This window comes from Aulostomus chinensis, chromosome 21 (assembly GCF_037954235.1).
Source record: "Aulostomus chinensis isolate RoL2024-O1b breed Wild chromosome 21, RoL_Achi_v1.0, whole genome shotgun sequence".
Classification (NCBI taxonomy): Eukaryota; Metazoa; Chordata; class Actinopteri; order Syngnathiformes; family Aulostomidae; genus Aulostomus; species Aulostomus chinensis.
In genome coordinates this window covers 3,098,894-3,124,474 of record NC_141340.1, presented here as the reverse complement: position 1 = coordinate 3,124,474, position 25,581 = coordinate 3,098,894, and the positions used below count along the sequence as shown (strand labels likewise).

Below are 25,581 nucleotides of genomic sequence, written 5' to 3'. Positions count from 1 at the left end.
CCGGGGCAAGTGTCCATATCAGTCTGTGTACTGTGCAACATTATTTCAGTAAAATGAGGAAATAGAGACTCACACTGGAGAGGATGCATTCTAAAAGTATATATCACTGGTATTTGATTAGTTGTTGCAGATTTATGGACTTGTTTCAGCAGTACTTCTCTCCAGACTTCAGAATTATGTTCAAAAGACTGTTCAGCAGAGGCTTTTCAGGCGGTCCGGTTAGGTTGCGTGGTCCACAAAGTATCCAGAATGCAAGTGCAGCCCTCCGAAATAAACTACTTCCCTTTAGTAAGTCAGACTAAATCCTTGCATTATATTGGACTATTTCTGGTGTTGTTATGGACAATTATACCTCAGGAAAGCGTAGGCTGTGTAGGAGATATTTCTGGCTGCATTGTTGCAGTTCCTGCTGACTGTATAAGGGTCATAGATTACTTGAAGTCTGTTCAAACACATCACCCCACACTTATTGAAGCTCAGCCTTGAGGTACACCTGCTGGATGAGATAGAGCGACAGAAAGACTCGCGTTAGTTCCATGTATCTGACTGCTTTGGCTTTCGTCCAGACCCTCCATTATGTTGTAACTGGACCGTGGCGTGAAAGGTTGGAGCCGTTCCATTCAATGTCTGAGGAAATAAGACCACCTTGATATCTCACTGAAGCCTCGGCATGATTCTTGAAACTTTATTGACTTTGAAAACAGGAAAGGATCGTAGAATATCTTGTTAAAGCCATTTAATTGTTGATTCTTCTTCAGAAGAAAAAAGCCAAACAACGTCTCAACATATGCCTCACACACTGTTCCTGTGCGAACACGCTCTCACCACTGCCCAACTGCTACGGTGCCTGATTGGATGTGAAAGCCCATTAAGGTCGAAACGTTTTCATGGTTCCTTCCTCTCGGCTTATTTTGGACTTTTTGGTGTTTGTGAAATATGTGACTTCTGTACACACGGGGGAGAAACCTCCACACTTGAGCGCTAATGTCTATGGAGCCCTAGGAAAGGCATGGAGAGCAATACAATCGATGGTTTGAAAAAGAATAAAACTGTACTTTTGCAAAACCTCGCTAAAGTACAGTTTTATTCTTTTTTAAACCATCAATTTTATTGCTACTTTTTATACAACCAATGATTTTGTTTTCCCTCTCCATGCCCCGTCCAGGGCTCCATAACTCTCTGTATCTCAGTTTGTATGGTGTGAACTCTTGGAGTTGAGGATTGCACTTTCAACCAGGATAGACTGAGACTGACTGCTCGCTGGCAACTGGCTGATTCCGGTCGCCATCTATGCTTTTATTCAGGTCAGGTTTATTCAACTGCCAGCCAAAAAAGTCAACATGAAGCCCTGGTTTGTCCAAGTGTGGTTTATTTAAGAAAATTGTGTTTATTACATGACAGAACTGCAGTATTTAGCCCTAATGTATCTTTTTACAACTCTAGTACAAGTCTATTCACAGGACCCACCTAAAAGAAACATCCATTTTTCATGTGGGCCTTGTTTAATTACAAAATCCTCAAGTGTCTCCAAAAAAATAAAAAATACAGATTAGATGACTGAGAGATAAATAGATAAATACACAAAAAAATCTAACCAAATCAATCAGCCAATAAATAAATAGAACAATAAATAACATTCAAAACATCTTTGGCCAAACTCGGGCCACGCAACCGTCCCCACAGAATTGACATTGGTCTGGGTTGATGCCAGTCAGAGCACAGTACCGCACACGCTGACTCAGCCAGCGTTGAGTGAACCGATGGGGTTCTGAAAGGAAACACTGGATATGTGGCGTGAAATGGCAAGTGAAAGAACAATTATATTGAGGCACTTTTTAAGGATGTTCAAGAAAATGACAACATTTCCGTGTGTGAATGCATATTCCCCATGTGGAAACAACATGTTACAACATTCAATTCCAAGGTAATTGAATGGCTGCGTCTACTCATGTTATGGTTTCTAGTTGTTGTTTTTTTTCTTTACAGTTGCGGGACGGAGAATGATAAAGTACCACATAAAAATAGAGAACAGTGAGCAGGAAAAGGATGAGAACAGATTACAGGACAACGATGCTAAAAGATGGCGTCACCAACCAAAAGAACATTGTTACATATTTGCTTTTGGAGTCTGTGAGAAACTTCAATGTGTGTTCTCCGCGTTCGTCGAGTCCGAATGCGTCTCTGACTGTTCGCCGAATATTCCTGCCAGTGTCTTAAAGCGGGGCCCCCAATCATTGAGGTAATCATAGTCCTCCTCGAGGTCTATGGCGAGGGACTCGATGGAGCTGAGCGACTCTGCCACAGAGCCGGTGCCCTCGTACGCGTAGGTGGCCAGGGAGTCGTAGGGAGGCGCTGAGTTATCCATGTCGTGCTCTTTCAGACGCTGGTTGATGAAATCTCGGATGTCAGCACTGTCCTGCGAGGCAGGTGGTCTCGGACTTCTTTTCATCTCCGGTTTGACGTCCCTGCGGTACAGGTTCTCTTTGACAACCTTGGGATTACGGAGGGTCCCCATGTCAAAGGCGTGCGTGTCCTCCTCTCCCCCGCCTTCGTCATCATAGTGGATGACATTATCCCGGATGTCCTCCTTTGATGACATCAGCGTTTCCTTTTTCTTCTGTCGTCTCAAGCCCACGTAGAGGACCACAATAACTGGGGAACACATGAGAAACCACGTTAGACCCCTGCCCTCATCACGGCACCCTCAGCACCTCTCAGGTTGTCTCTCTATCAGCTCCAGCTCGAGAGAAAACAATGTTGCTCATCTGTCTCAACAACTACTGGATGGACTGCCAAGAAATTTGTGTAATTAATGTCCCTTCCCTCCTTCAGAGTTAATCGAGTACAAGGGTGGGCAACGTTTTCTCCCGGAGGGCCAAAGTGACCTAGATAAAGGAAGCAAAGTGCCACACATCGGACAACTCCACTGAAACACGGCTTTGTTGGCTGTGTTTGCCGAGCGCATTCTTGAATGATTGGAAGGTGGAAGACAATCTTTTTCCCAAAACGACAGGTTTTTGATGTCGTTGGACAAATATTTGACATCCACTCTTGGCCTACAGCGTCGCATTGAGAGTCCCAGTTTGTCTCTGTAAGTTGTTCATTCCACCTCTGACTCCGTGATCTCAGCAGCTAATGCTACTAGCATGGCGCTTGAAAGAGCAAGAATCAGGCAGACCCCCCCCCCCCCCCCCCACAAATGTAGACAGCGCCCTCTGTTGGGATCACACCTAATATACTGCTGCTGTTACTGCTTGTTGTATTCCATGTAGTATCCTCATCTCAGTACCTGCTAAATGACTTACACCAGCTTCAGCGTAGTTGTGTAGGAAATGGAGAAGTTTCATCCGCGTACGCTCAAGCAAAAGCGTGTTAACAGTTCCTGCATGACATCAGCATATTGACATTGTTACTGAGCAAGCATGCAGGCGTTTGGCTGGGTTGTGGCAGTGAAGCCTCACAGTTAGCATGGCTGCTGTGCAGCACAACTGTCTTGTTCAGGCCTCAACTGCATGTTACTTAACATCAACGTACCATCAGTCCACTTCTGTTATTCGGTTTGAATTTACACTGAAATATTTTACGTTTACACCAATTTTAACACGATTTTCAAGTGTGGAAATGAGTGCTGCTTTCACACTAATTAATCCTCGTCTTAAGCTACATTTTTAATCATTATTTGCAGTAAATTAATGCCAGAGTTGAGATTTAACTGAGAATCTGGATGAAAGGCTGGAAGAGAAAACCACAAACACTGCTTGGGATAACAAACGGACCGCTGAGAATCAACCCAAAGCAACAATTTACTGTTCAACCATGCAACTCTTTGGAGCTTGCATGAGGTTCTGCATAATTTACACCCTGTTGTACAGATGTGTGACTTCCTACACAAAATGTTACAATAAATTTCCCTCCCTCCCTCTCTCCTGTCAGTGCAGTTTCTTCCTCTTCCTCTCCATCTATATCCTTCTGTGGTTGTACTGTGAACAAATGCAGGAAAATATACATTTTTTTCCTCTGGAATTACAACATTTCCTGGAGAAAGATCAGTTGATTCAAACGAAAGTCCAATAAATACATTCATACAGCGAAAAAGGCTTAAGTAGGTCTCATGCCTTCATCCTCCCTGCATCCCACAGCCTTTCTGCCTTCTTTCTCTCCCAAGTGATTTTATTGACCAGGACGCTGAACAGTGTGCCAGCTCCCTCTAGTGGCAAGTGTCTAGAAGGCAGCATCACGACACACCGGTGGAACACAGCCTTTTCATCAGCTGCACATCTTTGAGAAACAGCAGTGCCGATGGAAGTCATCTGATTTAGTTTAATTTCCCTCTTCCTCCGTCCTCTCAACTGGCCCGTCCCCACAATCCTGCACAGGAGCCACGCGGCTCTGTGGGAGGGTTCTCCACGTGAGGTCTGATTCTCTCTGTCGGTTCTCTTCTCACAGCCACTTTGGCTTCAGGCTTTCAAGCACTTGGTCTTCACACACATCTCCTCACCACTACAAGGGCTTTTATGTTCCCTCGTATACAAACGCCGATGTTTCATACGAGTACATTCATTAAAAACGGGTTAATGAGGAACTACTGTTAAATCTTTGTGGGGTCGTATACTGAAGATCAGGAAAAGTAAATAAAGCTCAATGCAAAGGTCGCGGTTGCCCTTGAATCACACTGTTAAATGACTTTAACAACCTTCTATCCTGCATTCATAGTTCAGAAAATGATGTCATAAACCCTGCCATTAACTTCCTCCCTGATATGCAGATTAGTTTGGACATTAATAGCAGAGAATTAAGGAGGAGTTTTATAACCATGACCTTGTGGGAAATGTAAAAGCGATAGGCTAGGAAGCAACCAGAGGGCAGCGAGATTGGATTGAGTTTATAGAGTCGTGCGTCCCCCCCCCCCCCCCCCCCCAATCTCCAGCGTCTCATTGAATGACCAAATTCATATGGATCCTATAATTAACTGCAGACACCCTTGGAAGGGTGCCAGCCCAACTCTGATGGTCAGCCCAGCATGTTTGGAGTCAGGTGTCCCCGGAAATGGCGACAAAATGAGTCCCAAAAATTAGCGGAGGGAGGGAGGGAGGGAGGGAGAGAGAGAGAGAGAGAGAGAGAGAGAGAGAGAGAGAGAGAATATACATCTGGCAGCCTGGACGTGCATCTGTAGTTCCGGAGAGTTCCAGCATTTTTAATACTTGGTTTGCATTTCCTGTCATTTTGTGTCTTCATAATTAACAGGGACAAAAAAAAGATTGGAATCAGTCCTGCAACAAAGAGCACCGGCAAAACACATCATCTCACTTGTGTTGGGGGGGGGGGGGTACATACATGCTTGCGTCTTCTGTGTTTAATTTATTTTCGTGGTTCCTAAACTTTTTCTCCTCCATCGCTCCATAAAAGATGGCAGCGCCTCAGAACAGTGACTGAAGCATGAAAACATCTGCACGTGCACCAATGGGTCAATCAACCTGAAATTTGTTTGATTTTGTTTGAAATTTGTTGTTTGATTCCTGGAAATCCTTATTTTCTCCCTGGTACTCACTTTCGTATAATTCCAGGCTTTTAAAACGTGCGTTTCTGAGACTGTTTGATCTAAATTATTAACAGGGACTAAAATGAATGGAATCAGTCAAATCCTGAGAGGGAGCGAAGGCACTGGCAACGACAACCTGGCTGGAGAAGCAGACCTATGAAAGTAGTAAAAGTAAAAATACACAAAGCGCTTGCTACTTTAGTGACACACCCATGGAAGTAGTCTCTGAAAGTATCAACGGAGGCTCGTCGTGCTGTTGCGTCTTCTTGCAGACTCAAGACGCCGTGTTCGTTATTCTGTCTACATCCGCGTTCGGCGCCAACCGGCGATGAGCTTTGAGGGTGAGGCTTCACCTTGAGTGAGATTTCTATGACGCGCCTCCACAGCTCAAACAGGTAATTGAGGTATCGCCACGGTTACCTTGGGAACCCACAATACCTCACCCAGCTACTTTGTTACCCAATCGATTTCTTTTTCATTGAAACACACAAAAAAAAAATGAATAGAAAAGTTGGGCTCAAGCAGTAAAACCATGTTTCTGAAACGCCACTAAATGAGCTCAAACTGCTGGAAACAGCAGCGCTGAGACCTGGGAGGCTGGAGGCTCGAGTTGTACGTTTCAGAAGTTAAGATCAGCACCCTTGTTTGTCTCTGCAGCATCTTTGTCTTTGTTTCCCTCTATCAGGTCCAACCCTAATTACCGTGGTTACCAGGCAGTCAGTTTTTATCATACAGCGCGACCTCTGGTTGCTGCAGGGTTTCAGGAGCAAAGGTGGCAGAGATATCGATCTTCTCATCTCATGCATTTTCCCCAAAATGTCAAACTTTCATTCTAAAACAACAAAGGAGGCAGTGTTCAATCAGAGCTCATCTTACTGAGAGAGTGGATACAGAGATCCCCTCTGGAAAATAAAAGGCCTATTCAGCTATCGTTCACGCCCCGTCGGAGCCAAGGAGGACCCGTTATCTGGATTTCATGGGTGACGACAGACAGGTCTCACCTAACAGGATGATGATGCAGAGGAGGATGGCTATCAGGGCGCCCGTGCTGAGCCCCACAGGGAGGAAGATGGCCTCAGCGCTGCACGTCAGCAGAGAGCCGTCTGATTCACAGCCACAGACGCGGATGGTCAAGGTGCCAGTGCTGCTCTTGGGCGGGTAGCCGTTGTCTTCAATGATGACAGGAAGGAAGTAGATCTCCTGCAAACGGCGTCTGAAGCCGCTCCGCTTGGTCACGATTCCAGCTGTATTATCTACAGGGAGGAGATATTACAAATTACAATCAATTCAGGAGAAATCATAGACGTAGAAAAGGATCACCCACAAATGTCTGCAGAGGTCGGGAGAGCAGCTTGTACTCTGATCCACGCTATAAATTCTTCAGGAAGAAGGAAAACCTTACGCCTCGTTTCCACAGAGATTTGTCTGCTCCAGTCTGTGAGGACATACGGACGATGCCTGAACCCTCAAGTGTCAAGATTAGTGTGAGGCAACGGGGCACGCAGCCATACAGAGTAGGCTGGTGGAGCTCCACCGACACCGCTGCAGGGGGAGCAATAGCCTGCTAGCTAATGCAGCTAATGCTAGCTAAAGCACACTGCTCACAGTCTGGGATAACTCTGGCAAAAGTTCATTTTTCTGAAGATACTCCAAGAAAATACCTGACCAAAAAAAGCCACCCCAACAGAGGGCAGCCGTATTAGCTTGGATGTCCAAGTGTGAAAATTCTGTGAAAAGAAACTGCAACATTTCAGACTGAAGCTCATCTCCTTTTACGCTGCTGCCTCCAGAAAGAAACACGCCACAGCCTTCGGAAATACTCCTATCATCCATCGTTCCCACGGGCAGACGGGAGGACGGACACCCAGAGAGCTGAGACCCACGCTAGTTAGCTTAGCACAATGTATGGTAGTCATTGGGAAGTGTTAGCATAGCTCAGTCTAAAGTCATTAAAACAGATCAGTTTTGCGGTCATTTAATTTTGAATTCTTTCATTATGACTGTGAAACACAACCCTCGTTATATGAATTCAGGCATGAGGGATTTTTGGAAGGAGGGTGTTTGGTGACCTGACTCAGGCATGCTCACACCTCCAGCCTCCAGCGTTCACTGGCACCCTGAATTATCACATTTCGGTTGGAAAACATTGCGGTAAAAGTAAAATATCTCAAAACTTTATGAAAATATAAGAAATAAATGACTGTACAAATTATTTCAAGATGTTTCCAACTTTAAAATGATTCGTAAGAATGCAGGGGGCATGGTAAAAAATTGTGTCAGCTGACAAACCATGACTAACCGGCAGTGGGAGCTCTACAGTCACGAGGAGTTTCTCCACAAACATCTGTGAATGTCATGAAGTCGTGTTATATTTGTAGCAAACACGTTTTCAGCCAAATCCTTTCCTCCATTGATGCTCCCGATGATCTCTCATCTTCCTGCCCCGCGCGTCTCCCCACAGGGAGTTCCTCCTCATGAGCTTGTTGCAAAGCGAGCAGCTCAAAGCTGCTAAGAGTTGCATATCTCAGAGCTAAAAATAACTTCAATGCATGCGGTCGGACGCTGTCCTCTGATTAGGGCATAAATGACACTCTGCAGTGTGCACTGGCCAAAGCCTTTGAAGTCCACCAGTATTGAAAAGTGGAACATGGCAGGATGAAGCCGGGGAAACGAATGCATTCACCACTCTTGACAAGCCCCCATCCGAACCTCTGATCCAGTTTTACCTTTTGGAAACAGTCTGGCAGGTTTCCTGACTGCCAGGGAACCTGCGAGCAGAAACACAGCCAGATCTGATGGGCAGGGACAGGAAACGCCAACACCACGGGCTCCACGGACAGGTTGAGAGAGAGAGAGAGAGAAGGAAGGAGCGCCGAGAAAAACGCGGTTGTGCACAACATGCAAGGTGTGCTAAAATGCCTGACCTCCTGTCAAGAAAAAGTGCCAGGCTTCATCAGTGGAACAAACCTGGTTTGACAGGGGTCAGACAGTCTCGCTGGAGCAGACAGCACCAGGCAGGCCCAACCTGACATCCCCCCTCTCCCTTGTATACGTTGTCGACCTCTATTCCTCTCGCCGCCCTCACACCTCCGGGTGTCTTCCCAAGATGTTGCCTCTGTTTTTTTTTTGTTTTTTTTCCATCTAACATCGCTAACTGCTGTTTCTCTGGAGAGAAGCTAGCTGCTTCAAGATGGAAAGAAAAAACCCAACAGACTGTCCTCACTGGGGACTTTGACAACACTTTGCAGTTGTTGATGGGATGGTGGACTGCAGGGAATGGGAATTACACTGATTTACGCCGCCAGAGCCGCACTGGAAGCCTGCTCTCCTCCGTGTGCAGGAGAGCAGCTGGTTGGCTTGGAGCGACTCCTAAGACGTGCACGCAGAACCTTCCGTTAGGCTGCAGGACAGCACTCGGACAAAAGTGCAGTAGAACGTCTCACATGCACTTGAGGAAACCTCTACTCGCCAGCCAACGCTCTGACCATCCCAACACTTACTTCCAAAGTCCCTGATGGTGAAATTCTTGTTCTTTATGTCGTCTTTTGCCGCTTTGAAGGAGAACTGTTGTCCTGCAGCCGGGAGATCCTGGTCTTTTGCACCAAAGGTTTGAATTACCTGTTAAAGTGAAAATCACGGTGTGTCAAAAGGCTTCTTATTTGAAATTCGAGAGTTTTATTTCACTAAAGTTCCTGTCAGCGTAGTGTGTGCTGCATTTCACCGACACACACACTCACACACACTCACACACACACACACACACACACACACACACACACACACACACACACACACATGCATACAGAAAATGTGGAGTTACACAGTTGAAAGATTTTGTGAGGAGCTGTTTCAATGTCAAATGTTTCCTTTTATAATGGAAAATGAAATTCCAACATCTCAATTTGGTCTGACAGCAAATGTGAAATTATTCAACGTGGAGCCGAAGCATCAACTTGTCCTGAACTGACAGGACGTCAGAGCTGTCGGCCTGAAACAAGGTGGTGGATTGTCCTCCCTGCACTTCTGGATGCAGTCACTGAACGCTTGATTGACAGCTCGTTGAAATTCCACATTACCTGAACACATCGTGTGATGGATTAAGTTCATTCAGAAGAACAGTTGCTTGAGTCTTGAAGAGACACCAGTTAACTACGGAAACCACGACTGCAGGAACCCCGGAGAGCTCAAATAACGGTCGGAGGAACAACTACAACAGGAGATATAAATTAGCCTCCTGAGTTGACGGATTGATCAAAGAGGAAACACGAATGTTTTGAGGCAGCAAATGCATGAATCTAGAGGAAAAAAGATGTCGTGGGCATGAATCGATCAAAGTGTGGCAGCTAAATAATCAAATTGCTGAAAGATTTTGTATTTTATGGAAACAAAATACTCTCTCCTTCTTCTGTGGCCCGTCTGAGTACATCTACTATTTCCCTAACACAAGCCACAGTAAAAGAAGAAGTAATCCTCTCCACTCCGCACCTGCTGACGCCCTGCAGCAGGCCGGTAGCACTGATCGGCTGTGTTTGGCGGTGTAGTTAGGGTGGTGAGGTGATGTCACAGTGAACTCCTGTGTGCGAGTTCACCTGTGGGCGCAGCTGCTGATTCAGCCGCCAATAAAGCAGACTGCTGATGGCTTCCTTCAGGTCCCTGAACGCCTCTTAGCTTTGTCTGGAGTCGGCTGTCCTTCCATCCCCCTCCTGTAGCCCCGATGACCTCACACCCTCATACCTGTGCTACAGTGCTCTCAGTATCTGAATAGAAACCCTTCTGAGCTGCTAAACCTGACACCAGGTGTTTAATGCTCCACAGCAGACGTACGCGTCCCACTAAATTACACCAAATTAGCATTTTTCATCAATCTGGAGTTACAACTGACAAGTGCTCTGTCTTCTGGTGAGGACTGCTGCCAGTAGACCAGGAGGATAAGAGCTAACATCATCCTTTGCCACCAAAAGTACGGAAGCCCAGAGGAGCCCTTGGTCTACCTGCCTCTTAAAGCCGTAGGCTCGAGACGCCTGAGCTTGTCCTCTCGTCACACCTGGTTCGGTAGTCTGGTTGTAGTTAGTAGAGAAAAGTGGAACAAACAAAAGCTAATTATCTTGAAACGAACCCTGAAGTGACGAGAAAAAAACAGCTCGATGTATTTCGGTCACCAGTGCATCTGCTTGAGAAAGCATCATTAAAAAGGTCATTGAAAAGGTCGGCAAATATGTCGACAAGAACGACCAGCGAACTTGTCCTCTTTTACGTGGCGCTGCTGCTGCCGACCTCGGCCGCGTCCAGGAGGAACTCCCCTTTATTTCTTTTGATTTATTTGAAAAATATTACAGAGCAGAGAACGAGAGGGAGCATTTCTACCTGCCGTTTGTTTACGGCTCGGTTGCGGCGCCAATCCATTGGGGCCAAACGTTCTTGGCTATCTGCTCTCGGAAGTTTCACTTCCCAGACTTCAATAACGGCGTTAATGCATAAATGCGTCTTTTCTTGCACTCACCCACCTCCTGTGATCACTGCGGCTGCTGCTTATTACTGCTGCCATTGTGTCTGCTAAATAGCTTGAAGTGTTCCTCGCCTCTATGTTCTACTAAGCTGCAGTGAGCTAGATAAGAGTTCCCTATAAATGTAACTACTCCGCTACAACAAACACAATTTTCCATGTAGTATTTTGAGACGTAAATAAAAATTAAATACAATAAGTATGTCTAATGTGTAGGAAATGAATTCAACCCGGCGTTAATGCTTGTTTTAGGATTCCTTTGTCGTGGCCTCTTATCGCAGGCCGTGGCTGTGAGAATACAGGATATAAAAATAAGGAAAATACTTGACTCTAATACTTGGGGGCATTTTTATTTGCAAATCACTGTCTGTCCTCCCCGCTCTTCCCACTCGTTTAGCAGTAAATCATCGTCTGGCTCTGGAGCTCGGCTCTGCCCTAATTACACAGAAGGTTGTGAAGCAGTGTGAGACACTCCAACACAAGCAGCCTGTGTGTTTTCCTGCAGTGTGGGTGCAGATAATCATCGAGGTGTGTGTGTGTGTGTGTGTGTGTGTGCGCGCGTGTGTGTGTGTGTGCGCGTGTGTGAGTGTGTGCGTTTGCGCGCGTGTGTGTGTTTGTGCGTGTGAGACGCATTTTTACAGGAGATCTGCAATTCTTTATCATCTGCCAGATGTGTGCAACACCTGGTGGATTCACGCTGTGAAAACACTGAAGGAAATTCAGTGGGGGGGGGATGAGGAGGAGGAGGGTGAGGAAGAGGAGGAGGTGGAGGGTGAGGAAGAGGAGAAGGGGGCGAGGAAGAGTTTTACGCTGCAGATACTTGATGACGGCTGATTGACTCCAACAGGCTGTCCTGTTTGTTGTTTGTTAGCAGGATTTTGCAAAAACTGCCAGGCCTGGATTTTCTTCTTATTTTTTGGTGTGTTGTTTTTGTTTTTTTGTTATTTTTTAATGAAACCAACTTTTTGAATGGGGGGGGGGGGTGTATGATGATTGTCCATCATTTTCAGAGTGGGACCGGCAGACAGAGACCTTTCTCTCCTCCCTCCTGCTCATTCCAGAGCTGCAGACCCCCACCCCTGACTGCTCGGGGGCTTGGCGGTGCTCAACGACGTTCTCTTGTTCAGAGGATTGGGAGGTCAAGGTTGGTGTGGCTGAGGGTGAGTCAGGGTACGGCAGCCCGACCACGAAGGGGATCGTTTAGGTCAATGCTGAGGTCAGGTTGTGACCAGAAAATATAGTTGTGTCTCCTAGCAACAGTCGTGTGATTTTCTTTGTGTAGTTTTGGATGGATGACCAAGCTGAGCCGTATTTGATAGAAGTCGCTCTTCGTGTCCTTCTTCTCAGGTGGGCGGGACTGAGATTCACGGGTTTGTGACAGTAACCACCACAGTGTCTCATCGGGAAACGCGACCGACGACCTCTGCTGTCACTCAGTTTTGAGGGGGTGCCGTTATATCTGATTGATTGTGATTTAATTAGCCTCAGCCTCCTTTTGTAATTGTTTTGACGTGATTGTGGAGGCCCGTGTCGGATCAGGCAGGGCTCAGCCACTCCTTCACACAGAGTGAGCGGCCATCGCTGTGATTGCTACAAGCCTGAGGACGGCCAAACACCCCAGACGTGACCAGCTGCAACAGCGACTTGATCAACTGCCAAGGAAGCTGTTCCCCCCCGAACGCTAACTGCATATAGATGCCAGCTAATGGGCTAATTTACAGGCCCGTGTGGTTTACGAGGGGCGCCAGCAAACCCTCCACTGCATCTCTGATAGATCGTGTGAAATGTACTCGAGCGCCGCGTCGCGATTGGCTCCCTGACTGCAGCCACCGTCGTTAAGACCAAAGTCCTATTCAGTTCTCTGGAAACAACAAATAAAACAAAGGTTTTATTCAGGCGACCTTTGATGAAACGCTTGAAAGCCGTTGATGCAAGGGGATAAACCAGGGTTACTTGATTTGAATTAAGTAGTGAAGGAGAACCTGGACGCCGCATCGTTTCTGTTAGAACCAACAACACCCCCATCAGCGGCCGTCGGCTCGCCCAACAATCGACACCTCCTAACCTGTGTGCTAATGTGCTGTGTTTCTCGCCGCGAGCTCTGAGCGAGGCAGGCGGGCGAGACCCTACCTGTCCAACTTTGGCGTTTTCACAGACGAAGGTTTCGTAAGGACTGGCGAGTTCAGGCGGGAACTCGTTGATGTCCAGCACGTGGATGGTGACGGCGACCCGGCTGGTTAGAACTGGACTATCTGGAAAAGAGAACACGACAGAAACGGAGGTGACTCAGAGGTGCTTCTGAGGCGGCTGAGCACTGAAGTCACGTGCATCTGTAAAGTTCGACTGGTTTATTATGGCGCCAGTGGCGTCCTTGAGCAGGTGCCGCTCGCCCACTGTCAGCCGCCAAGGTTGAACTCATCGCCTGATGACTGCACACGTTCAGGCGTTCTTTCCACCTGGTGCCTCATGATGCTTTTGATTGATGTTGTGACAGAGAATCAAAGACCCTGCATTTTATGTGCTGCCTGCGAATGAAGCAGGTTCTGGAATTTGACCCAACAGAGGCGGTTCTGTCTGTCCAGATATGATCCAGGTTCTAGAATCCAGCCAGAACGTGCGGCTCATATTTGAATGTGAAAGCTTCTCTGAGAGCCTGAAACCAGGGCCGCTTGTTACACTGAGCTACAGAGGATTGAATAAATAAATCATAATAATCATAAAGATTAATAGTTTTGAGACAGGAAAAAATAAAATAGGAGAAATAATCAAGGAGATGAAACTCAAAACTATGAGCAAAATCTTACATGGGATAAAAATATAGGAAATAAAAATTCAAAGTTCAAGTTTTGAGTGTTGAGATTTTGAACATTTAATCGGCTCAACTTTCATCTCAAATTCTGAATCTCACAATGATGTCATGATTTGGATTTTTGAATTATGACCATTTAAACTCACAGTTTTGCGTTTTAATTTTGACGGGGAGAGATTTTAATCCCTCAATTGTGATTGTTAATCTCACATCTATTGGACTTTGTTAATCCCATCCATCCCTCCATCATCCCTCCATCCATCCCTCCATGTTCTCACTCTTCTCCTGTTCAGGGTGGTGGGGGTGGAGCCTATCCCAGCAGCCTTCCCCCTGGACAGGTCACCAGTCCATGGCAGGGCCAACACATAGAGACAGACAACCATTGGCTCTCCCAGCCACGCCTACGGTCAATTTAGAGTCTGGATTAACCTGGTCCCTCTTGATGTCTTTGGACTGTGGAGGAAGCTGGAGTACCAGAGAGAACCCAGCAGGAACAGGGAGAACATGCAGACTCCACCCAGAAAGACCCCGTGCTGCAGCCGGGGCTCCACCCACAACCTTCTTGCTGTGAGGCCATATTGTGTCCCCTCCCCCCGGTGGAGCATCAGGAGGGAAATGTTCTTTTCTGTGTGAAAGCTCAACTTTATGGATTCCATGAAGGAGCAGGCTTTGCTTTGCAGTGGGTTGGGTGGAGTGGGGCTTAGTGTGGGCTTGTTTGTGTGAATGCATGGGTTTGCGTGCGTGTGTGCGTGTGTGTGTGTTTGTGTGAGTGTGTGTGTGGGCGGTTGAGAAGAATGCGAAGGGGTGTGGTGGTGGTGGGGGGGGGGGGTCTGTAGAGTCATCTCAAGGGGATTGGAGACGCAGCCGTGGCTCAGTTAGTAACCTGTTTCTGACCTTGATGGGAAAGCAATCTCCCCGCCGAGGGAGGAGTGCCACTGAGCGCAGGATTTGCTGCTGATGCGCACACAGCAGAAACACGCATCTTCTCCAGGTCCAGATTCTTTGGCCCCCAAAGTTTGTATAACTTAAAACCTCCCTTACCGATTCATGTCTGTAAAATTGGTCTTAGCAGTCCCCTCACCTCTGAAACTCATCTCCATGCCTTTGTGCCGGTGATGTCTCACTCAGGCCACTAGATGGAGCAATGGTACCGTATGAAAGTCCCGCTGGCGCCTGCATCTATTAACACACGCTCCATTTACTTTATTGAATCAGGCTCCCCTATAGAAACAGGAGGCTCTAACGATCCACCATAAAGTTTCCTGCTTTTCTACTGGTTATTAGCTTTTTTTAATTAAACTAATTTTCATAAAAAAACTTCCATCTTTGAAAGCGATCAACCAAACGTCTATAAAAGAGAGATTCATAGGCATCTTTTTAAAAGTGTGAGAAATGAATAAGCAATGTATGTGAAGCTGAATTCAACCGTGCTTCCTCCAAGGTTACCCCCCCCCCCACACACACACACACACACACACACACATCCACCTGCCTTCTTTGACTTCGAAAAGCTGCTGCTCCTATTTAGCACATCTCCTGCTGTGCGCGGCGTCTCTGGAGAGCAGCAGACACTGCTCTCATTCTGCTGCATGGCTGCGGTGTCCAGCAGCGACCCAGTGAATCACTGAGTCTTTGTGACGGGGAAACACTGATTTGACAGAGGAGGAAGTGGGTGTGGCCACCAGGGGGCGCTCACTGACATCAGGTTGTCTATTGGTGTCTGTCCAACCATGAAAGGAAGTCTTGATTGACAAATTTACTCGCGGGCAACGCTACTAAGGTGCCTTCAAATCACCAGATTGATGTAACTGACATTCAGGGTGGCACGGCTCAGGAAGCGGAGGCCTTCTCGTCAGCTAATGGTCGCCTGTTCGATCCCTGCTTCCTCTGGAGGGCCTGAGCTGAGTGACTCCAGCACCGGAGTGGATGAATGCTGTGAGGGCCTACAGGTGGAGCAGTGCTATCTAGACGGAGTTCATTGTGAACTACGGGGCACTCAGAGACGCGCTCCTCCTTCTCCGAGGCAAAAATTGAATGGGTTCTTCCTTTGCTGGACGACACCCCTCCTCCAGGTTTGGTGAAAACGCCAAAACTAATGAACAAATCACCTCCTCGGCGAAAGTAAAGGCGTGACCTCGTCCTCGTGCTGCACTTCTCACCCTTTCTTCTCTTATTTCTGTATAAAAGTTTTATGAACTGCCTGACAGGCTCACTTTGGCCTTTCCCTGGTTGTTCTGGCCACCGTTCAGGAAGTCACTGATGCTGCAGCGTGATTGGCCTGAGGATGTTTCAGGTACCCCAGGATTTTCTATGTGGTGAATGAAATACTGGTAGTGTTGTTGCTGGTTTGTGTGCAGGGGAACTGCAGCCAGGCAGCTGCGTAGTGCTGCCCAGATGCTTGGCTAGCAGGCTGTTGGCTTCTTTTCCTGGAAGGTCCGTGGTTTCGCTCTCTTGAACCTGGACGGTTGACAGTGTTTGCTAACGAGCGGCTAAGTTAGACGACAGACGGTGTCATGGACATCCACCCCTCACCCCAAAGTGAGAAGTGTGACGCTGCATCGTCCATTTGCTCGTTGTGTAACTTTAGCTTTGCACTTCTCTCCACTGCGTTTATGCTTCAAACAGAAGTCTTCCCGAGTGGAACACGTGTTTGTGACCGAGCTGATTTTGCGTAATAATCTAAGCTCTGATGTAACAATCCCCTCAGCTTGTGGTAGAGGGAACCCCCGGAGATTCTAAATTCCTGTTTACCACGGTACCTCGTCCCACCGGTGTGTGGAGCAGCAGGTTTAAGCCGCCTCCCTTCTACACCTCTGTCTTGATTGACAGGTTGCTGTCGATGTCCTAAAGCCAAGTAATTAACTCTAAATTTGATCGTAATTTACAAAAATGAACATCATGTGACCCTGAATAAATCGTATTCACTGAGGTCATAAACCGGCGGGCGGTCGGGTCTCTGACTGGAACGCAGCTAAAAACAGAACTCCGGTTCCAAACGCTGAATTGCCTCCAGTTTTCAGGCCGGTGTGTGGAAAAGTCGGTTCTGCACCTAGACTGATGGGCATTTTCATTTGAGTCATGAGGGGGTGTGTGTGTGGATGGATGTTAACATGCATTTGCAGCAAGGACGCGCAGCAGAGACGGGTCAGAGGTGGCCGATAATTCACTGTTTATTGAAAAGTGGTGCGTGGCGCGATAGTGAGGAAGTTCTCCCGTGGGTGACCTCTGCTCTTACGAGCTGTTGTCTGGCAGCCTCTGATTCCCTGGTTGTTGTTGCTCCATGCTTTACATGACAGACGGAGTTTTGCTAAAACTCATTTAAGGTCAAAAACTGATCTGAACTGGCACGTTGGGACACAAAGTGGAGTGTTGAGTTCATGTCTCTGCCTGTGCTGCCAGAGTGCAGCCATTATTTTCTAGCTTGGCTCTGGATGGGGTTTTTCACCTCTCTCTCTCTCTCTCTCTCTCACAGGGAAAAAATGGTCTCCAAGGAAATATCAACCCTCAGAGAGAGAGAGAGAAGCTGGGAGATCGGGGCTACATTGGAGGCTGACTCGGGCAACGCTGATAAGACAGGAGCGAAACGCAGGTGGGCAAGGACGAGATGTGCAGGAATACTAGTTAACTCCTCCCTCGCGAGAAAGTACGATTGACTGAACAGCCTTGTAAAAGCCCCCGCTCCCGCCCGCCGGTCGCCTCTCAGCCTCATCCTCTGATTCCGTGACACACAAAAGCCTCATTCAAACACACACACACACACACACATATACAGAATTAGCATGTCACTGCCATGACCTTGAGCGGAAGTGTGTAATATCAGTTTCCAAGGTGACAATGACTCATGTTTTAACAGCCCATATTTCACAGTCTGTCCTAATGAATATACAGCGTGGGTAATTTTGATTGAGCACCAGCCTGCCTCTGGGATAATGACTTTGACGGTTCTTAGCAGATATGATGACTTGATGACGATGGATTTGCTTATTTATCCGGAAATTTGCTCCACTTCCTTCATGAAAACATAATTAGCCGGAAGACACGCCGTCTTAAAGCAGTCCCAGTCTTGGTCCACCCAGGTGGGCTTGCAGCGCGCTGGCAGCCTCGTGTACAGAGCCCCGGGGGAAAGATATCATATTTTACCGTGCTTGGATTAATTTGTGGGAACAAGTTGCATCTTGGTTCCGAACATGTAGCTCCAATAACCATCATGTGGCCACGGAATCTACTTTTCCCGTCCGTGTCCGCGGCCGCCCTGAGGCTCTGTGACCAACGCTCGCTGTAAAAACGTGGAAGCCTCACATTTTACTGCAGTGTAAGTAAAAGTTGACTCTGGCAGGAGAAGCCCGTTCCACTGCCAGTGTCATCAAATGCGTTTAAAAAAAAAAAAGAAAAGAAAAGAAAGAAGGCTGTTAAAAACAGTTGAGACAAGTAAGCTGCTGGAGGAGACAATGTCCTGAAGATACAGCCCTCCGGCACAGTTATCCTGCTTTATAGTCACCTATAAACTGTTCCAGCAAAATGGGATTGAGTATTGACTCCAGTAAAAATGTGTTAAATCCTTCTCAGAGATTATGGTGAGGGGGGAACAATGACACCCGCATGAATCACCATCGATCTCGCTGTCATACGTACTGAGTTTGGTGGCCACGATGGAGATGTTGTGCTGGGCGATGCTCTCTCTGTCCAGGAACTCGTTGGTGGAAATCGTTCCCTCCACTGGATCAATGTCAAAGAAGCTGTCCAAGTCGCTCTTCCAGTCGATGGAATACCTGAAAGAAAATGTTTGTTTAATGACATTCATTTCCAACATAAACCAGAGAGTTAAACCGCAGTGATTTTCCCTGTGGGCTCATGTATATGAGTTAGGTGTAATATAATGTTGGCGTCGCCTTCATTACTCATTCTGAATGGTCATTTCCACAAAATGTGCTGAGGATGGCATATAAATTCCAATCCAGTAATGGGGCACGTGTACTTTGGCCGCGCTGAGTCGACATTTTTCTTGGGAACAGAAATGAATTTTAGGGCACTGGTGAAATGGTATCAATCTCTCCCAGCCTATGAACAACAGAGGCATAAAGTATGAGAGTTGGTGCCGGTGAAGGGAGGCTACCGCGTCCTGGCGGCGAGATGAGCCTTTGGAATGCAAAGTACAGTGGGACACGCAACGAGACAGGGACGGGAGCGCCGCTCCAGCTGAGGAGAAAAATGCCTCCCGGGTCCCATCATCGCCTGCATCCTTCACTGACGCAGCGATGTCTGAGCAGCACCAAAACGACACAAAAACACTTGTGTGCTGGATTCCAATCCTCCCCCTTTTTCTTCTTTTCTTTTTTTTTTTTTAAAAAAAAGGAGAAATTACCATGATCCCAAATAAATATACTTGCTGTACAAGTATCCGCGCTCCGGCGCCTCCTACATTTTGAGGATTTTAACAAACAGCTGATCTATTTTATTGACGCTCCCTGAAAAAAGGGCCTCTCGCCTCGCTGCATGCAGACGTTCACCTCAAAAAGGTTTCCAGTTCCAGCCCCTCAGAGCATCGGATGGTGAGTCAAGATTTCCCACGTCATTAAAAATATCTTGCGACATATAAATACATATTTTTAGGCCCCCACGAGAAAAAGACACGTGAAAATTTAAGGAATGAAAAACACGTTTGAGAAACTGCAACCAAAGCAATTTGAAATCCGTTCCGGGAGTCAAAACCTCTTTTTTTTTTTAATTTATTTATTTTTGTTCAGCATCATAATCACATTATATAATCCCAGCTCAGTGGCACCAGTGGCAAATACCAGTAACAGCTTCCAACCATCATGCCTTCCGTGTCAAACCAGTTTCCCAATATAAACATATTTTAACACTCCTTAATGTGTTTAAAAAAAAACTACCATCTACTTCATGTACTTCGTTGGCTTGGTATTCAGAATTATTTGACGTTCCTCCCACTTGCTCAGATATCTTCATATTCAGGAACTCTGCAAATGATGAATGACCATGTTTGGACACGCCCCGCCTTCCTAACCCACTCCACGCCAAAATACATCACGCTACAGCGGTCGGGTGATCTCAGTTTCCGCTGGTCGGCTCTTCACTCTAACCTCGGAATCGCAGGTTGAATCTGCAGAGTGAGGAGGTTTAGTATTTTGCTCAAGGGCACTTGCACAGCACAGATTCTTCCATCTGTGGTGGGCTGGAGCCGGGACCTCTTCACATAGCGCCGCCTCTCCATGCCACCATTCTGCCATCTGTTTCTCATGGCGAGCTATTTGATCTTAAAAGAGTATTTGGCATTAATATTTATGCAGTTTTGTTTTTTTGTTTTTTTACTATAGTGCCTCAAAACTGGTTTCGAGTCAGTCACTATGAGAAAGAAAAAAAAGGCCTGCCGCACCCCCCAGACCCTCAAGTCTTTAACTGTAATGAGAATGATAACAAAAGCACCTCAGTCGTATTTATTTCACTCGCATCGGACCATCAAATTTTCGGTTTTCAGTTTTGATTTGTCCTCTCTTTAAGTCAGGTAGCCTTGAAGTGAACATGATCGTGTCAAAATAGTTCCCTTTGATAAATATTGCAGCCAAACTGCCTTCAAGGGTTCAAGAGATCAATGGTTGGCAATTTTCCCTTGAGGCAAAGTGGATTTTTGGTGTGTGTTTGTGTGTGTGGTGGTGGTGGTGGTGGTGGTGGGGGTGGGGATTCTGTATTTGAGCAGGCGGCTGAATCCTGCATTGACTGTCAGTTTGAGCCAAGGGAGGAATACTACTACCTCCTAAATGTAGTATTACCTCCACCAAGGAGGTTACACTTTTGGTCTGGTTCTGAAGCTTTGTTTGTCAGTGCTGTTTTCACACTGGAGGGGTCTCAACTCTTAACTGAGTCTGAAAGCAAACTGACTTTTAACATTTAACTGTAGGAACACACACTCACACACACACACACACACGCACACACACACACACACACACACAGCAGGCGTATCAGCCCTGATGCAGGCGTACACTCGCACAGTCAACTGGTTGAGCTCGTCTGCAGCGTGTTTAGCAAAGAAAAGCAGAAAAACATGAAAACATGTTGATAAAGCTGAAGAGACAGAAAGGCTGGTTCACTTCATGGGTTGAGGGGGAGCTGTAAGTGAAGTTTATCTAAAATGGTAGCTGGCGCTACAGGCAAACGTCTGCAACATCCAGTTGGTGAGGTTCAGTCTTAAATGGTAGCTGGTGCTTCAAGCTAACATCCGCTATATCCAGTTGGTGAGGTTCAGTCTTAAGTGGTACCTGGTGCTACAAGCTAACATCTGCTACAGCCGGTCAGTGAAGTATATCTTAAATGGTAGCTCTTGCTACAAGCTAACGACCACTACATCCAGTTAATGACGATTATCTGAAATAGTAGCTGGTGCTACAAGCTAACGTCCGCTACATCCTGTTGGAGAGGTTCAGTCTTAAGTGGTACCTGGTGCTACAAGCTAACATCTGCTACAGCCAGTCAGTGAAGTATATCTTAAATGGTAGCTCTTGCTACAAGCTAACGACCACTACATCCAGTTAATGACGATTATCTGAAATAGTAGCTGGTGCTACAAGCTAACGTCCGCTACATCCTGTTGGAGAGGTTCAGTCTTAAGTGGTACCTGGTGCTACAAGCGAATGTCCACTACCTTCGTTTGGCGGTTGATGAAGTTTATCATAAATGGTAGCCAGTGCTACAAGCTAACGTCCGCTACATCCTGTTGGTGAGGTTCAGTCTTAAGTGGTACCTGGTGCTACAAGCGAATGTCCACTACCTTCGTTTGGCGGTTGATGAAGTTTATCATAAATGGTAGCCAGTGCTACAAGCTAACGTCTGCTACATCCTGTTGGTGAGGCTCAGTCAGTGGGCTCACGGCTCATTCGGTCTCAGATCGATGTCCTGTCACTGTTTCTTTCACTTTACAATATTTCAAGATTGGTGATTTGGAAAATCAAGATTAGAGCTGCAAAATTAAATCAGTTAGTTGATCGAGGAATAATTACAATCATTTGATTAGTTTGTCTTTTTTTTTTTTTTCAAGCAAAAATATCAAACATTTTGCTGCTGTTTTGTCATTTAAGAGAGAAAATGAACTGATGGATGGACAGAGGAAGCAGTCTGAACACATCAGTTTGGGTTCCTGCCAATTGTGATGAGCGCTTTTCACATTTTCTTGACGTTCTATCAGCGAAATGAGTGAATAATTGTGAAAGTGATGAAAATAACTTTTAGCTGCAACCCTGATGAAGACGACTTCCCTGAACTGTTCACCCTGCAGGGTCATTGGAGGAGGTAATGTGTTGCGATCAGCCTGGGACTTTGGGGAGGAACCGAACCCTGGATGGGCCTGATTGTCCTGCAGTGTGCACCCGGTTCCAAATTACCGGGTCAATTTTCACTTAACTTGGAGTGGTGTAGGCCAAGGAGGAACCCATTACTTTATGGAGCAGATCAATTCAATACAGTGAAAAATGACAGCGCGGGCCGCTCTCCCAGAATTACCCAGAGAGGAAGATGGAGAAGAATTTGGAGGAAGGTGTGTTGAATGTAGTGGATGAGAAAAAAACTTTTTTTTTTTTTTTTCATAGTTTGACATTGTCCTTGGTCCTTGGAGTTCAAGGGTGCTCTGAGATTTTAGGGCCGGATCTGGACCGAGGGCCAAAGCCAAACGCACACTGGGCTCCTCAAAGGCCTTTGGGTTGAGGAAGAATCTGGTCAGGGATCGTGGAGTCTTAGAGCGTCTTCACCCCACGAGAAACAGCATCAACAGTGATTTACAGCTTCATTCTTTCCACTGTAGTTTAATGTGGAGCCATTATCTATCTGTTTATTTTCTTATTTATTACATCCGTCTCACACAGTTGGGCAATTCCTGGTAGATTGAATATAGCGTAAGGAGGAAAGTTTGGATCTTCCCTTCATCCCGGACCAGTGAAGCTTCACCTGCTCCATTACAATCTTTAAATGATTTTTTTTTTTTTTTTTTTATTCATGCAAATCAAAAAGCATCAAAATAGTTTCTCTTGTAATTGGTTCAATCTTCACTTTATCTCCAGAGAGAATAAGCTTATCAGCTGCTGGGAGAAAAGGCATCTCACATCTAAAGAGACTATTTAAGCTCCACTCGCTACCGAGAGCTGCAGATATGAAAATTAATTACAGCGTTATCGCCTGCTTTGAACTGTGGTGAGTCGGTCCGGTGAACGTTACACACAGTACACAAAGTGGCTTGGGACAGGCAAGGACGACGCGGTGGAGTTTATTCTCCACAGCGGTTGTTGTTTTTTTTTGTTTTTTTTTTTACTTTATAGATTTTGCGAGAGTTCAGCCTTTCAAAGTTCACGGCTGATGTTGCTTTTCAGTGTCTTGCGATTTGGGGATTTATCCGTTTTAGCGGAGAGGACAAAAGTGCTTTTTCTTTAAGTTCATTCAAACCGGAGAGAAAAGAAGAAAAAAAACATCAGCCAGCGATGCAGTATTCATGACGGCCCTTTTGTTTCCACGGCTAGCGCTAACTGTGAGCTACCATGCTAAATAGCAGAATGGATTGAGTCTAAAGTCTAAAAGCATAATTCCCTATGCATGATGGGTCATTGGGTCTATTGTTTTGAAGTGAAGAATGCGAGGCTGGTCTCTGATGGCGCACCATGTCAGCTGTGCTATTGATGAATATTTAAAGTGCTGCAGACAAAGTGGGGATCCACAAAATAGACAGCGTTTTTATACAAATCTCTGCTTCTTCCATTCTTTTATTTGTCTCTGAAATTAAATATTCATCATAAAACAACGACTGTCCATGTAACAGGTATCTTTTTTTTTTTTTTTTTTTTTTTTTGCCCATTTGTTTCACACTCGAGCAATGCATCTTCCAAGAACCACGACTACAAAACATTTCGCCTGAGCAAAAGTAGCCGCTAGATTTTTTTTTTTTTTTTAAACAAAAGAATCCTCATCCATTTTTAAAGCAGTCTATTGTTGTACCACTCAAGTTTGATGGTGGGATCCAGGGTCCGGTAATGGGTGGGCCTGAGAGGAGGAGCAGGCCCGAGCTGTGCTGAGGATAAATCGGGAGAAGAATGGGGGCTGTCAGATCAATCAGAGTGACCAGAGAGCTTCAATATCCCTCTTGATAACTGCAACAAATAAGAGTGCTTTCAGAGTTCACGTCTTAACAATACTTCAATAGAAAAACTACGACCGCTACTTCCTCTAAACTGAGGCTCCACGCATGAAACTAAAACTTTTTTTTCCCCATTGTATTCATATGTTCTGGTTCTGTTTTATTAGTCTGATTTACTGGAACAACTTTGTGAGTATTCTGGGCAGATATTTCATATTATATGTGTGTGTGTATCCTTATACGTGTGTGTGAATACTGTGTATACACTCATCATCCGATCTCTACGAAGTTCCTACCCTGTATCAGCCTCCTAGTAGCGGTACGCGCTCTCTGAGTCCTCTGCTCTCGTCGTTTTACCATGAAATATACAGCGAAGACAAAAAAAAAGAAATTCCATTTCAGTGAGTGTGAAATTGAAACAGCGGCTGACGAGAGGAGAGCTGTTTTGTTTGGCTTTCTCAGCAGGCCACCAAGATGAAATATGTAGAGTCGCAAAAACAGAGTGAGTGCAGCCATCAACTCTGTGAGATCGCAGCTCCCCGGACGAAGTGGAGGAGAGCTGGTGCGACTTTGAGCACGAGGCGAAGACGCACACCGAGTCACACAACTGGAGAGTGTGAGACCTCGCCTCTCTCTGAAATATATGGATTCTATCCAGCCACCGCCGCCGTTGTTGTGGCGCACACTTCCGTCTATTACAGTGTTCACAGTGAATGTTGCCTGTGCCACTAAATCAGTCGCTCACAATCCCTCGCAGCACATTTTGCAAACTGCTTTGTGACGTACGATCCTGCTTCCGCCGACTGTTTCAAGCTGGCCTTTGAGTGGTTTATCACGTTTTTAGCAAGGTAGCAGTCAAAGTACCAATGTGACAGAAATGTTTCGGCTCCAATCCTGGACGGGCGTAGAACGAGGGCGAGTCTTTGTTCTGCTGCGCGTCAACGGGAACGTGAAAGGAATGAACTCATGAGAACTCCTCAATCAACACCAATGATTAAGAGTAAAGCTGAGAGTGGAATACAACCGGCCTGGATGTAAACCAGTCTGCGTCTCATCTGTAAGTGGGTCCAGTTTGACAGGCGGAACACAGAACTCTTGGTGACGGAACGTCGTCGGACACTCAGGCACACACAGCCCTCGACTGGGCGGTTGTGTTGCCTCAGTAAACGCGGGATTCTTCCCTCTGGGACAGAGAAGCGCCACTGCTCCTCTGCTACTGTTGTAGCGCACACCAGATATCGCGGTTAAGAGTTCGATCCGTTCATTTTCAGGCTGGACGAAGAGAATCTCAGCGCGTTCTCGGGTGCAGGTCGCCCTGTATATTATACCTGTTTCACAAGGTCACCATCAAGTCAGGAAGCGCTTACACGGCGACGCCAGCAGGATTTTACACGTCAGTGCCAAATGTTCAACGTTGATTGATTAGTCGTCAAAGTGATGAGTAAAAGTGACAATACTCTCAAGATTAAAGCTGTGATGGCATTGATGAATGGGGACGGGAGACATTGATGAATGGATTAGAGATATAAACGCTTCAATCACTGGCTGCAGAACCACAGGACGGCTTCCTTCACTCTTCCCTCCTGTCCTGCAGAGAG

General features: G+C 46.3%; 1 protein-coding gene across 1 annotated transcript in view; it reads right to left on the bottom strand.

The window, feature by feature from the left end:
* Positions 1-1,352: 1,352 nt before the first annotated feature.
* LOC147241356 (cadherin-12-like) overlaps positions 1,353-25,581 on the bottom strand; it is a 123,738-nt gene continuing 99,509 nt past the window's right edge. The window contains exons 8-12 of the mRNA XM_086191098.1: positions 18,484-18,620; positions 13,173-13,294; positions 9,040-9,157; positions 6,541-6,792; positions 1,353-2,652 (exon numbers count right to left, since the gene is read on the bottom strand). Coding sequence (XP_086047224.1) covers positions 2,141-2,652; positions 6,541-6,792; positions 9,040-9,157; positions 13,173-13,294; positions 18,484-18,620 — 1,141 coding nt within the window. The 3' untranslated portion in view covers positions 1,353-2,140. The remainder of the gene's footprint in view (positions 2,653-6,540; positions 6,793-9,039; positions 9,158-13,172; positions 13,295-18,483; positions 18,621-25,581) is intronic.